The sequence below is a fragment of the Podarcis bocagei genome (assembly GCF_964188305.1).
Source record: "Podarcis bocagei genome assembly, chromosome: 13".
NCBI lineage: Eukaryota > Metazoa > Chordata > Lepidosauria > Squamata > Lacertidae > Podarcis > Podarcis bocagei.
The window spans coordinates 31,049,204-31,065,192 of NC_138138.1; the positions used below are offsets into that span (position 1 = coordinate 31,049,204).

Consider the following 15,989-nt stretch of genomic DNA (forward strand, 5'->3'; position numbering starts at 1 on the left):
ATCTGATTTACAGAACAACTGGATAGATAGATGATAGATAAAGAGGTCATACATTATGACAACAAAACCTGTGCTTTAGTTTCTTATTATTATGTTTTATTTTTTATGTTTTTATTTCCTTTTATTGCACATTTCAGAAATATAGGGTTATTTACAAGGAATTTTTTTAAAAAGCTTATTAAAAACATGACAGTGATATGATAATTTAAAATGCCATTAAAACTCACAAGATTCATCCAATATTATGACTGCAGGTTCTTCCCCACCACCTTTTTAAGTGCTCCTAATACATCCTGGTTTCTCAGTGTGTAGATTAAAGGGTTTAACATGGGTACCAGTGCTTGATTAAAGATATAAATAATTTTGTCACTAGCTTGTTTGTCTTTAGACTGAGGTTTGATGTATAGTGCTATAGCATTTCCAAAGAACACCAGCACCACAGCTAGGTGAGATCCACAAGTAGAGAAAGCTTTCAGTCTGCTTCCAGATGAATGGATTCTCAAAATGGCCACAAGGATACGTGCATACGAAAAAAGGATGAAACAAAAGGGGAAAAGAATTGTGCCGGTGCTGGTGAAGTACATCGACAGTTGTCCCACAGCCATGTTAGAACAAATTAATTTCATGATGGCTGTGAGCTCACATGCAAAATGATCCACCTCATTATGTCCACAGAAGTGGGCAGGGTTTGCAAGACAGGGAACAATAGCAAGTAAGAAGGCCATGGTCCAAGATACAATAGCCAAAACAATGCAAACTTTCCAGTTCATGATAAGCATATAACGGAGTGGATTGGAGATGGCAACATACCGGTCATAAGCCATGACTGCCAACAAGAAACATTCTGTTGATCCAAGGTATATACCAGTGTACATCTGAGTGTAACATTTAGCAAAAGACATGATGGGTCTGTCCACCAAACAGTTGGCAATAGATTGTGGAACTGAAGATGTACAAAGACAGATATCAATGATGGACAGATTACAAAGGAAGAAGTACATTGGATTATGGAGCCGAGGATCAGCTATGACTACAAACAGAATGAGTCCATTTCCGATTATGTTTCCCAAGTAGATGATGGTCATTAAAGCCGCCAATCCTATCTTTGTTTTGGGATGTCCAGAAAATCCAATGAGGATGAACTCAGTTATTTCAGACTCATTCATATCCTCTAAGTCCTGTATAAAGATTTGTTTTTGGTTATCAGGGGAGAAATAAAAGTTGCTTAATATTTGAGAAAGTAACAGAATTTATATATAAACTAGACATTTACAGTATTGAAACTACAGTATCAACCTTGAAATTGATAATGCTATGATTAGATAAAAATGTGTAGGATCAAAATTATAGAAACTCCCTGGATAGACAGCTCAACTAATATGCATCACAGGTAATTTATTGAGAAAGCCTGAGATCTTTTTAGATGTTTCCCTTTTTTTCTTTCCTATGTTCCTGCGTTCTCACACCACATCTGGGGAAACATCATGAACACATTTTAAAAAGATTTCTAAGTGAATTCACTAAAAAATTGTTTAACATAAAAATAACAGGTCAATAGAATGCAAAATAATTTTGTCTATTTCTTGTGCTATATTAGAGTGAGATTTCAGACATTTGAATATATGACTCCCATATAATATAATTTTATTTCTTTTAAGTACTTTTTCATTCATGTCAGTGGTAGATATGTAAGTATGCATGTAACTCTTCTAATGAAGCTTTATACAACAGAGGCATAGTATTTAATGTACAAGCTAGCATATCCAAGAATAACTAAGTGGAATACATAAGGTTAATTAAAAATGATAGCTTACCTTTTAAATACAATCTTCAAATCTATTCAGTTTTGACAATAGGCTTTCTCTAAAAACATTCAGTGTATTCTGGTTATTTCCAAATATTTTCCCCATAGTTCTGGTAGGATAACACAACAACAATTTCAAGAGACTTTGGGAAAGAAAGTGGGCCTTTTTGCAGCTATGATGGAGTTCCTTGCAAATTAAAAAGTAATATTTTTAATTATCCCTTAAATTCAAAACTGTTCTGTATCTAGCACATTAATATCAATATGTTTGCAGAATCCTTTTTTCTGATTCCTTTTGGCTTAGTAGCTTTATCAATTTAAAAATGAACTAATACAATTAAAATCTCAAAGCTGGCTATATGGCATTTACTTTCTGAGTTCTTTTTCATATGCTCTCTGGCCCTTCAATAGCTATCTGTGTATAGATAACACAGATTTGGTTCTTAATCAGGTGTATTTATGTTTCAATGAAAAAATATACTGAAGCATTGTCACATCTGGATAAAGATACATAACATTATATTACTTCTTGATTTCAGCTATATCCTTCTGCATTCCCATATGAAATAATCCCGACTGACTAATTTACTTGAAAGCATTCAAGGAACTCTTATAACTAGTCATATAAATATATAGTTATTATCACAAAACTATTTACAGTGGTACCTTGGTTGTTGAACTTGATCCATTCTGGGAGTATGTTTGACTCCTGGAACTGTTCGAAAACCAAGGCATGGCTTCTGATTGGCTGCAGGAGCCTCCTGCACTCAATTGGAAACTGCTGAAGCTGTGTCACACGTTCAGCTTCCAAAAAACATTTGCAAACCAGAACACTCACTTCAGGGTTTGAAGTGCTCGGGAGCCGATTTGTTCGGGAGCCAAGCCCCTTCGATAACCAAGGTACCACTGTATGTTCAGCAAAGAGTGTTTAGGCCTCAACCATTTAATGAAAAGGAATCACACCAAGTTTACTAGAAAACAGTAGAGTCTTCTAAAGTGCTGGTGGCACTTTGCAACTTCCTGCCCAGAAATATTAGGCCAGTACTATCATCCTGGAGGAACTTTAGCCAAACCAATACATAAGCTTTGGAAGCTTTTGTGAGACTAACATGATGATGGGGAGCCAATATGCAGGAGGGCTAGAGTTGGGCTAGAGAAATGCAAAAGACTCTGCCTGGGGCTATAACCTGGCAAGTGAAGTTCAGGTGACTGAGACGGGATTGCACCTGCCTTGAAGTGGCCTTCTTTTGCTGTAGCAACTGATCAATCAGACCTTACAGACTAACTTTTCAGTCTGGGCCACTGAATCTTATTATATCCCTAATAGTGGCTGGACCACCGGTCTTATCTGCGGCCAGTGGAATGCACAGTTCCCCTGTCAAAGTGGTGAACTCCATGAGTTGCCAACAAGCCTGCAATGAAGCTGGCCCCATTAATACATAATCATCTAGATAGTGTCCACTTCCCTGAAGGCCAGACCTGTAACCATAACCAGTAGAAATCATCCGCATGTCTAGTCAGCAGGATTCAGTATTGTTGTTGTTGTTTAGTCGTTTAGTCGTGTCCGACTCTTCGTGACTCCATGGACCAGAGCATGCCAGGCACTTCTGTCCTCCACTGCCTCCCGCAGTTTGATCAAACTCATGCTGGTAGCTTCAAGAACACCATCCAACCATCTCATTCTCTGTCGTCCCCTTCTCCTTGTGCCCTCCATCTTTCCCAACATCAGGGTCTTTTCCAGGGAGTCTTCTCTTCTCATGAGGTGGCCAAAGTATTGGAGCCTCAGCTTCACGATCTGTCCTTCCAGTGAGCGCTCAGGGCTGATTTCCTTCAGAATGGAGAGGTTTGATCTTCTTGCAGTCCATGGGACTCTCAAGAGTCTCCTCCAGCACCATAATTCAAAAGCATCAATTCTTCGGCGATCAGCCTTCTTGATGGTCCAGCTCTCACTTCCATACATCACTACTGGGAAAACCATGGCTTTTACTATACGGACCTTTGTTGGCAAGGTGATGTCTCTGCTTTTTAAGATGTTGTCTAGGTTTGCCATCGCCTTTCTCCCAAGGAGCAGGCGTCTTTTAATTTCGTGACTGCTGTCACCATCTGCACTGATCATGGAGCCCAAGAAAGTAAAATCTCTCACTGCCTCCATTTCTTCCCCTTCTATTTGCCAGGAGGTGATGGGCCCAGTGGCCATGATTTTTGTTTTTTTTTTGATGTTGAGCTTCAGACCATTTTTTGCGCTCTCCTCTTTCACCCTCAACAAAAGGTTCTTTAATTCCTCTTCACTTTCTGCCATCAAGGTTGTGTCATCTGCATATCTGAGGTTGTTGATATTTCTTCCGGCAATCTTAATTCCGGCTTGGGATTCATCCAGCCCAGCCTTTCGCATGATGAATTCTGCATATAAGTTAAATAAGCAGGGAGACAATATACAGCCTTGCCGTACTCCTTTCCCAATTTGGAACCAATCAATTGTTCCATATCCAGTTCTAACTGTAGCTTCTTGTCCCACATAGAGATTTCTCAGGAGACAGATGAGGTGATCAGGCACTCCCATTTCTTTAAGAAGAAGAAGATCAGTATTACATTTTGCCATTAATGTGTCCATGCTGCATTTTCTAACTAGACTTACAGCCTGTAATGAAGGCTAACAGGGAAGTGCCAGGCCCCCACAGGTCAATAAGAAAGAGGCCAGAGACTTGGAATGCACTTGACTTTTTATTCACAGAAAGTAACATAGTGAGTTCTCCCGGGCTTAACTCCTTCAGCTTGAGACGTTAAAGGAAACTTGAGCTCTGGCCCTGCCATTCCCCTCTAGCCTCTCACTCTGGAGCCGTCCGCAACAGACAAGAGACTGTGACGTGGGGATGAGCTCCTACTCTGGGTCTTTCTGGCTCATTGCTAGGCAACATGTAGGACTCTACTAAAGGGGTGTGTGAGAGGAAGAGAGCCAGCAGGATTGAGACTACCCTGCTATGGTATGGCAGGTGTACTCTCTGATTCCTCCCTGTTTCTGTATGCATTCACACCAAGATGCTCAACCTCCAGCCCTGTCCTGGAAAGGCCTTCTAACCCCCCTTGATCACTCCACCCTCATGCTTCCACCACCACCCAGCTCAACCCTCCCCATTGTCCCACCACCAGGACCAGGGGTCTAAGTCTTCATCTTGCCTGGGAATCTCCTGGATGGAAGGATCCTCACACTCCTCATCCAGACAGTACCTGACACAGCCTGATTAAAGGATGCATACTAACTGAAGAGAAGTCATGTTATATAGAGTAGTTAACCAACTCACCTCTTGGATTTATTTATTTATTTATAATAATGTTTATTATTTTATTATCTGACTAGGTTCACACTCCTGTCTCAGTGACATCTATGCTGGCTTGCCCATGTCCACAGTATGGAATATGTCAGGGTCTCCAAGGATGTGCTCTATGTGGAGATGGCTTCTGGCACCAGGCCTGTTGGCAGACTAACTCTGTGTTACAAAGATGTCTGCATACATGACCTGAAGGCAGGGAACATCAACCCTTGTATACAACCACAGTGCCTAGAGACAGACAGGCAAGTTGTGTATCCATAGCAGTGACCAAAAGAGGAATGCCTACAGGGAGGAGCACAATGAGAAGAAGAGCTATGGTGCATCCTTTGCAGCACAACTAGATGCTTTCATCTGCCACAGCTAAGGTACTTATATAGAGCAGATACATTATGTGAAGAAAAACTGCACATTTCCTTTATTTTCATTTTTTGTTCCTTTCAGAAAAAAATAGACATCTCCATATTCTTAATTAACAAAACTAACAACCTATTAAAAGGGTTACATTAAAAGAGAGCACTGTATAAATATATATGTGGCCCCTTCACATCTCTTTGGCCTAAAGAAAATGCAAAGTTTAAAGCATCATTTCAGTTTAACATACAGTGGTAACTTGGGTTACATATGCTTCAGGTTACATATTCTTCAGGTTACAGACTCCCCTAACCCAGAAATAGTACCTCGGGTTAAGAACTTTGCTTCAGGATGAGAACAGAAATCGCGCGGCAGCAGCAGGAGGCCCCATTAGCTAAAGTGGTGCTTCAGGTTAAGTACAGTTTCAGATTAAGAACGGACCTCCGGAACGAATTAAGTATGTAAACAGAGGTACCACTGTACTCTCAAGTATTAAGAGAAACCCTAAGGTTCAGTCAACAATATGATTACAGTTTCTTCCGTATCAGTCTTTTAAGTGCCCCCAGCACATCTTGGTTTCTCAGTGTATAGATTAAAGGGTTTAACATGGGTATTATTGCTGCATTGAAGACAAAAATAAATTTATCACTATCCTGATTGTCCTTAGATTGAGGCTTGATGTATTGGACTATAGCATTTCCAAAGAAAACCACCACCACAGCCAGGTGAGATCCACAAGTAGAGAAAGCTTTCTTTCTGCCACCAGATGAATCTATTTTCAAAATGGTCACAATTATACGTGAATAGGAAAAAAGGATCAAGCAGAAGGGGAAAAGTACTGTGAAGGTGCTGGTAAAGTACATGATCAGTTGGCTCACTGCCATGTCTGAACACATCAACTTCATGAGGGCTGTGAGCTCACAGGCAAAATGATCCACCTCATTGTGTCCACAGAAGTGGGCTGGTTTTGCAAGACAGGGAACAATAGCTAGCAAAAAGGCCATTGTCCATGATGCAATAGCCAAAACAACACAAACTCTCCAGTTCATGATAATCATATAACGCAGTGGACTGGAGATGGCAACATACTGGTCATAAGCCATGACTGCTAACAGGAAACATTCCGTTCCTCCTAGGTATATGCCAGCATACATTTGAATGTAACATGAAGCAAAAGGCATGACAGGTCTGTCCTCCAAACAGTTGGCAATAGATTGTGGAACTGAAAAAGTAGAAAGACCAATATCAATGATGGACAGATTGCAAAGAAAAAAATACATTGGATTGTGAAGCCGAGGATCAGCTGTGACCACGAAGACAATGAGTCCATTTCCAACAACATTTCCTAAGTAGATGATGCTCATTAAAGCCGCTAATCCTGTTCTTATTTTGGGATGTCCGGAAAATCCAATGAGGACAAATTCAGTGATGTCAGTCTCATTCATGTCTCCTAGATTCTGCATAAGGAATTTGCTTTTGGTAATCAAGGGAAGAAACAGAAAATGCACAATATTTGAGAAAGTATTGGCTACATATAATACAGGCATTTATAAAAAGAATAGTAGAAACGTGATATTGAAATTGATAATTTTATAACTAGATTAAAATGTTTGTAATCTGAATCATAGACACACACAAACAGGTTATATAGGTCAAATTAAATCAATTTTTAGTTTTACAGCCAATGATCGTACAGAATAAAAGGAAAACAAGTGGGGAAAATTTGCTTTTGGTAATCAAGGGAAGAAACAGAAAATGCACAATATTTGAGAAAGTATTGGCTACATATAATACAGGCATTTATAAAATGAATAGTAGAAACGTGATATTGAAATTGATAAACAAACAGGTTATATAGGTCAAATTAAATCAATTTTTAGTTTTACAGCCAATGATCGTACAGAATAAAAGGAAAACAAGTGGGGAAAATATGTACATTATTCAATGAGAAATAGGTCAAGAGTTATTTCTATGCATTGCATATATTACAGACAAAAAGCCTATATTTTATTTTTTTTATTTTAAAAAGAAATATTATAAAAAATTCGACAAAATACAGTATTATCAAACAGGATTTGGCAACAATAAACACAGTCCATATACAATTATAGATCACTGTCAAATGAAATCAGAAATAAAATAAAACCAAATAAAATAAACCACGGGTATCTGAATATGTGGAACATAGTAACTAGAACTATTTATAGGACAGACATAATGGTTAAACCAGAGAGGGTTACAAAACATGGATGCTATTATACCAGAGAAAAGTAATTAAAGTTTTCAAATACTCTGAGTCGCAACCATAATCATTCATAGGCCAAGAGAGTTTCTCAGCCATGTTCTTCCTTGCTTACAAATGAAATAAAGTCAGACTAAACAGGTATGGAATCATCCTTTCTTTCTTTGGCCCCTAAGGACTCTAAGCTCATTAATTAGTGCCCCCCACAGGGCAATAACCCACATGTAATTTATGGTCAGTTTTGCTTTTATTTTTTTCAACTTTCTAAAAGAGACTCATATTTGGGGAAAGATCGCAAACTTAAAAATAAATAAATAAATGGCAGTGTGTCGATTAAGTTGTTTAACATACAAATCACTGGTCAGTAAAATGCAATTTTGAGGCTTATCTTGTGTGATATTAGACTGGGTTTTTAGATATTTGAATGTGCAAGTTTCATAGAGATGCAAACTACAACTAAGTGGGGTTCAAGTGGGAGAGAGCTTCCCATCTGCCATGTGCTGAAAAGTGTTGCGTGTTGAGTCCCACAATTGCCACCCCCCAAAAAAATTCACACTTCACACGTCAATTTTTGTTTAGGTTTTTGGCATAATTTGGCCACAACTTTATTCAATACAAAATGTGAGTGGTTGCTTAGGCACTGGTTCTGACTATCTGTCCATGCCCTCAGGGACAGAGCTGGCATTCCGGACACCAGCGGAATCCAGTGTGGGAAACAAGTATTGGGTGAGAAAGTGAAGCTGGGTCTCAGTCCCGCACTTCTCACCCTCTTGTTCCTGTGGGGCTTGCACGGCCCAAGTCCGATTCCAGGGACAAGGACGAAAAGAATGGCAAGCCCCTGGATTCCTTTAACGGAATTCCCTTCGCTCATTTGGAGGGGTAGGCACTTACCCCTCCAAGCACCATTTAACCAGTGCCTAACCGCCAACCTTACAAGTTGTGACGATTTGCTACGCAGTAGGCAGAAACCAAATGGCACCAGCCAATCAGCCAGATGGTAAAATTCCTACCGTGCCCCCGCACCAAGGCGAACGACACCATGACAGGCATAGCAAGGTCAAGCGAGCAAAACAAAAAACCACCCTATTAAAGGGAGGGAGGGCGGGTGATCCGATGCAAAAACGGCCAAGAGGAAGTCCAACCTCTGGCCCCATGTATTTATAACCTCTAACCCCTCCCAATTTCTCCACACATGAAACTCCCCAGCCGCCCAATTTTAACCCCTTAGAAGGCTTGGGTTACACAAATCTGCCTAATCACAGTCAGGTGGCTTGTTTCCCCCAACCGCAACACGTGCTCTCTGTTAAGGAGAACACGCTTTGCGTGTTGAGTCCCACAATTGCCACCCCCCAAAAAAATTCACACTTCACACGTCAATTTTTGTTTAGGTTTTTGGCATAATTTGGCCACAACTTTATTCAATACAAAATGTGAGTGGTTGCTTAGGCACTGGTTCTGACTATCTGTCCATGCCCTCAGGGACAGAGCTGGCATTCCGGACACCAGCGGAATCCAGTGTGGGAAACAAGTATTGGGTGAGAAAGTGAAGCTGGGTCTCAGTCCCGCACTTCTCACCCTCTTGTTCCTGTGGGGCTTGCATGGCCCAAGTCCGATTCCAGGGACAAGGACGAAAAGAATGGCAAGCCCCTGGATTCCTTTAACGGAATTCCCTTCGCTCATTTGGAGGGGTAGGCACTTACCCCTCCAAGCACCATTTAACCAGTGCCTAACCGCCATAGAGCCCACAGCTCACCGCCAAACCACTCACAACCCCAGCCAAGCCCTAAGCTTGGCCACCACTGCACCCAACCAAACCTCATTCCCGGGGGCAGAAAGGTGCACACCATCGGCTCTAAAAAGGGATGCCGCCTGAAAATGAATCATTGGGTGTGAAATCACCTCCCCACCCAATTCGGACATCTTTCTGGCTACCGCAGAATTGATGCGTTTTCTGGCCCTCTCCGTAGCTGCCGGGCAACGACTGCCCCTCCAAATGCGGCGGCGCAGCAGCTTGGACCAGAATATTTTTGCTGATGGCATCCACGCCCGCAGCACCTCCAAGTCACTTAATATTGCAGCACGCAGTGAAAAACAGTCTGTGGATACCAGGTCATTCTCACCCAGCTGCACCACTATAGCCGAGGGCTCCCCTTCCAGTAGCAATTGCCTCTGGATTCGCGGCAAGAACTCGGACCAGCGCATTCCCCTTCTGGCCAGCCACGACAGCTGCACATGTGGAGGGAAGCCCAGGCCTGGACCCCATCTGGACTGCTGTGCTGCGACGCCCGCCCAATGGATGATGCTGTGCCCCACCATCCAGATGCGGACAGCCACTAGACCTGAAGTAAACAAAATAAACAATGTGAGAATCCCATACAATCAGCGGACATAACCACGAAACACATCCGACTTCCAGCGGCCCAAATCCTTTATTCTAGCAGCCGACAAACCCCAATGAGCCGCTGTCGTTGCCGCCCCAATCCTGAAGGAATGAGGGGCATAACCATAGGCCGTGCCATTGCAAGCCATAATCGCCTTTCGCATCACCTGCGCAAACTGGCGCCTTGTTAGGGGCAGCCCATTTTCATGTTTAAACAAAGGCCCATCACCTGGGGGACGCACTGCTAAGTACTTGTTAACATCTTTTACAGGGCAAGGGCCTGCCCCCCCCGTAGCAGGGAGACGAATGACGGCACCCCTACCCTTTTGATCCGTCTTTGAATTCCTCACTGTAATTATTAGCTCTGCAGGGAATAGCTGAAGATCCCGGAGCAAAAGGCCCCTAGAACGACCATCCTTGAGATCTTCCAACACAAGCTCACCCACTCTCAATGCTCCGAAGAAGGCAATAGAGAAGGCAGCCGAAAACAGGCGAGCCTCATACCCTGACCAACAAACCACCCGCAGCCTCTTACGCATCCTGCTTAGCAAGTCAAAAGAAATTGGGTGCCGTGGTGCTGGCTGAGAAGGGCGAAGCCTACCCCAGCCGTCCAAAGCCTTGCGCACAACAAACTTCGCACAAGGGTCTTTATCATAAAATGTCTTACAGAAAAATGCTATAGCAGCTGCCTGAATCCTAATAGTCTTAGCTGCACGCCCCAGCTGAAATAAATGCGCCAGATAACTTAACACCTGCGCAGAGGAGGGGGGGACGCCTTTTAACTCGCTGGCAGCCGGGCGCATGAACGCCAAAAAGTCGGACCAGGCCTTTGTATAGGATCTAAGAGTAGAAGGGGAAACAGATGCCGCTACTCCCTGCAAAACTAATTGCTGCCAAGGTTCCAGAGATGATCCGGGAAATATTCCGGACGTATCCGCGCCTCTGGAACCAGGAGTCTGAACCGCTCCATCTGAAAACGGGACAGAGCATCAGCAATTTCGTTAGTCACCCCGGGAATAAAACGTGCAGAAAACACTATATTATAACGCAAACAGTGCAATACGAAGGCTCTTAATAGGGCGGACACCCTGGGTGAACGTGACGACAGCTTTGCCAGCACGGACACCACCGCCTGGTTATCGGTCCAGAAGCAAACACGGCGGTTCCTGAATTCCTCGACCCACAAATGCACGGCCACTGCAATGGGAAAAAACTCGAGAAATGTTAGGTCCCGAGAAATCTCTCCTCCCTGCCAAGCGGGCGGCCAGCGCTCAGCACACCATCGCCCTTTCCAGTAAAGACCAAAACCCAGGGAACCTGCAGCATCCGAATGGACCTGAAAATCATTGCGCAGGTTCAACGTGTCCTGCCATAATGAAACCCCATTGAATTCCTCCAGGAATTCCAACCATACGGAAAGATCCGACCTCACCTCACTAGATAGGCGCACTCGATGGTGAGGAGCCCTCAACCCCACAGTGAGACGCGCCAAGCGTGAACAGAAAGGGCGCCCAGGCGCCACCACTCTACATGCAAAATTCAGGTGCCCTAACAGGGATTGGATTTGCAACAAGGAAACTTTCTTCAAAGGAAGCAGTTCCTCTATGACCTTCTTCAAGGCTACTAGCTTGTCACGTGGTAAACTAGAAGTCTGGGAAACCGTATCCAACAGGATACCCAGATAGGTAAGCTGGGTAGACGGACCTTCCGTCTTTTCCGCTGCCAGCGGAACCCCCAGCTCCTGGGTAAGGTCAGCAAATGCTTGCAGCAACACCGAGCAATCGCCAGTGTCGTGGGCAGAGGCCAATAAAAAATCATCCAAATAATGAGTGACTCCGCCCAGCCCTGTTTTAGATTTAAGAGCCCACTCCAGAAAGGTGCTAAAAGATTCAAAAGCAGCACACGCTATTGAACAGCCCATAGGCATGGCCTTGTCAAAATAGAATTTTCCCTCAAACTGAAAACCCAGTAGCCAAAAATCATCCGGATGAATCGGGAGGAGGCGAAATGCCGATTCAATATCACATTCCGCCAACAGGGCCGCGCGGCCAAACTTCCGAATCATCTTGATCGCCTGATCAAGAGATGCATACTTCACGGAGCAACGCTCCGGGGGTATAGCATCATTAACTGAGGTGCCCCTAGGATGTGACAAATTATGGATTAGACGAAATTCACCTGGGGCCTTCTTTGGCACGATACCCAATGGGGATACATGCAAATTATGAAACGGAGGGGCATCGAAAGGGCCTGCCATCCGATGCATGGCCAGCTCCTTTGCTATCTTTTTACGGGCAACCTCAGGTAACTCGCGAACTGATTTTTGATTAGCAGGATTCCGTGCCACGGGTGGCATGGCTACCGGAATCCGAAAACCAACAGAAAAGCCATCAATCAAATAGCCGGCAGCGTCCCTATCAGGATAAGATTGCAGCCAATGTTGTAGAGCCGGCAAACGGACGGGGGTATGAGCTAGGGAGAACAACAACTCATTTCCCTGTGCCTGATGTAGAAGGGAGAGAGGTGTTTTGCTTGGGGGGTTGCTGAGAACCCCCTTTTCCCCCACGAAAGGGCCGCCGATACCCAAAACAGGAAGAGGCAGGATGAGAGCCATTGCATTTCTCACATATGTGAGCGTACCTGCACCCCTGACGCTGACAGGAGCCCTTATTAAACTCCCAGCAAGGTAAGCGGCGGCTGGACCTAAAAGCCGGGTTCTTCGGCTTCTGTTGCTCAGGCACCTTTTTATCGATGAGCGGAGCAACATAGGTGGTCCACACATCGAGATCCTTACGATCCCATCGAGCTGAGGGGATCCTGGCGGCGCGGCGCCTAAAGTGTTCATCATATTTTATCGCCGCTTTTTCACCGGCTTTAGTAAAGGCGGAGCGAACAATGGATAAGTAAACCATCAAATGAAGAGATCTCCGCGGGTAAGCCGCTACCACCACGCCAGCAAAGACCTGGAAACAGTCAAGCCATATCTCGAATGTCCTATCTGATGGGGAAACACCCTGGCGTTTGTTTGACGATTTCCCTTTCTCCTGGTCCTCCGAAGGAGGGGCCAGTTTGAAAATGTCTACATAACGGCCGTTCAGTACCCTAGAGCGCAGTTTTGATGACAAATGTGCACCTGGGATTATGTCCCTGGCGGAATTGGTAGATACTTTAACGTCAGGTACCAAAACGCCATCCTTACACTCTTGCACAGCTCCATACCTTGCCCGGTGGGTGTTGGCCCTCCGATCCCAAGCCCACCGAGGCAGCCCCGTGGATTCTCCAAAACCCCAATAAAGTTCCCGTGAGGCTCCCGTCTCATCATCAGAACTAGAAGATGACATACCAGAAGAAGAGGAAGATGATTCGCCCCTCCTCCTCTTGGCACGCTTCCGGGAAGACCTCCTGCGACGGCGCTTTCCACCCGAAGACTTCCTGGAAGGGACTGGCAAACTATCCTCTATGGAAGACTCAGAGTCAGGGCTCAGGTGTGATATACCTGGATCTGATGGAGGAGAAACAACAAGTGAGAGGCCGGAACCAGAAGCCACCTCCTCCGAAGGTTGGGTGCGTCCACTTCGGCGGGAGGAAGCTGTCAAAGGGCTTTTCTTTCCCGTGGCTCTCCCAGAGGAACGGCGTGGCCTTCGCGCACGGCCGCGAACAGCAGGTAAGTCGCGGGGCTGGGAAGGCTGGGCATCAGACAGCAAACCCCTAGATGAAGAGCCTTCTCTCTCATCTTCACTAGACGATGGTGACGCAGGAGACGACGCCGCTACCGGATGAGGACGACTCCCAGACGTGGAAGGCTGGGCAGAGCATTGTTGAAGGAGACCATCCATTTCGGCTGCGAAACGAGACAAGGCAACCGGGTTGCCGGCCATGCTTTCCACCAGAGCCTGCACCCGGCCCACAGGTTGCCTCGGGGTGGGAGAACGAAGGGCCTGCGATGGACCTCTAATAGGCCGTTTTGCAGCGGAAGCCAGGCCGGGGCGGGCAGTGACTTTCTTGGGAGCCATATCTGCTACTTGAAATCAAACAGAGAATTAATGAGTGCCACAGCCAGACGTCACTGCTGGCCGTGGATAAAGATAAAATCAACAAGTTCCCGCCAATAAGGACCCCAAAATAAATCAAACCCTAAAAGGAATTAACCCCAATGAACAAAACCTTTCAACGTTGAAGCACCACTGGTGTAACTGCTAACCAGTCCTAAAATTAACCAACAGAATAACCCAACGTGTGTAATTAAAATTACTTGAAATACACTCAATAGGGATCAATATAAAATTAACTGTCTATTAAACAATTCCTCCCTTAGCCAAGGATCAATGCACAACCTACAATTAGAAGTAATTAAATAATTAACACTCAGAAGTAAATAACAGTGGTTAAACTTATAACTAAAACCAATATTATTATGGAGAACAAGGCTGCAATGCCTGTGCAGGCCAGCAGGGGTCCCAAGCTGGCCCTGGCAATCCAACAGAGAAGGATGTAATGCAGCAGAGAGCCACCAGGGGGAGCACAGACGCAGGCAAGCTGCAATAGCAGCTAATGAACTGCGGATCGGCAGGCAATGGGAAAGCGAAAGCAGACGCTCTCCCAAGACGCGCCACGTGCACACGCAAAATAGAAGGCCCCAACTGTTAACGCAGCACTTATTAAACAACACAGGCCGCGGCAAGGCCTTGCCGCCCCGAGCAGGCCCTAGGGAATAACCGGCAAATCGCTCTGCCCCGGAGTATTCCTGAAAGCGCTCCCAAGAGCGCGGGCCGAAGGCAGCCACCCAGCGCGCCTCCCAGCTGATCGGACGGCCCCCCCAGACGCTAAAAGGGGATAAGGCAGGAGGGCAGCAACAGCGCAACGAAGCCGGGCAGCAAACACGCGGAACGCTTCCTCAGGAAGCGCCCAGGTGAGCTATTGCGAGACAGGGGAGGGAGGGGAGGGGGGACGAAGGAGCCACCCGCGCTCCGCTATCGCGGAGCCGCGGCTAGAGGCCGGGGGGGTATGCGGGCTCCCGTAAATCCAAAAGCAAAACAAAATCAGGGAGAACGGCCTCAGCCCCCCTCCCTCCTAGCAAGGAACGAGCCCTAATAGCAGGGAGGCGAAGCCTCCCCGGGCTGGGGGGGGGGAACCCTCCCACAGCCAAATTAACTAAAATATAGTCCAAAAATTAATAGGGAAAATCAACAGAATTGACAGGAATGGCAAGAAAAGAGAACAGGGAGAGGGATATTGGGAAGAAAAAGGGGAAAGAAGAGAGGAATGGGAGGCGAAGGGCAAGAAATTAGGATTTAAAATCGCTCAGAATACAACCGATACTGGTAGCTGCTCCTTGATCCGATGCAAAAACGGCCAAGAGGAAGTCCAACCTCTGGCCCCATGTATTTATAACCTCTAACCCCTCCCAATTTCTCCACACATGAAACTCCCCAGCCGCCCAATTTTAACCCCTTAGAAGGCTTGGGTTACACAAATCTGCCTAATCACAGTCAGGTGGCTTGTTTCCCCCAACCGCAACACGTGCTCTCTGTTAAGGAGAACACGCTTTGCAGAATGGCCACAATATTACCTGTTAAGGGGAAAGAGCAGTATATGTATTTCATAACCAAGTGACCCATAGCACCAGCTGAGCAGACCCATTTAATGCAAGCTTTGACATCACAAGCTGCATGATACATTCTATTGTTTCCAAGTCCCTGCTGGCTTAGGCAAGGCTGGGAAAAGGGAACATAGGAAATCCATGAAACAACCAACAAACCATGGAACAAACACCAATGCAATGAACTTTACCAGTTCATGATAATCAAATTACGTAGGTGCTGGAGATTTATTTTACATTTTAAATTTGTTACATTTTCACATTTCTAAGACATCTTTAACAGT

At 45.1% G+C, this 15,989-nt stretch overlaps 1 protein-coding gene across 1 annotated transcript; it reads right to left on the minus strand.

Moving 5' to 3' along the window:
- Positions 1–242: 242 nt before the first annotated feature.
- Positions 243–1,877, minus strand: LOC308570569 (olfactory receptor 13H1-like; the record flags this gene model as incomplete). The annotated part of the gene is made up of 2 exons (XM_081165486.1): positions 1,815–1,877; positions 243–1,178 (listed from the first exon to the last, which is right to left on the minus strand). The coding sequence occupies exon 2, from the start codon at positions 1,164–1,166 to the stop codon at positions 243–245; it is 924 nt and encodes a 307-aa protein (XP_081021612.1). The 5' UTR covers positions 1,167–1,178; positions 1,815–1,877.
- Between the last annotated feature and the right edge of the window lie 14,112 nt (positions 1,878–15,989).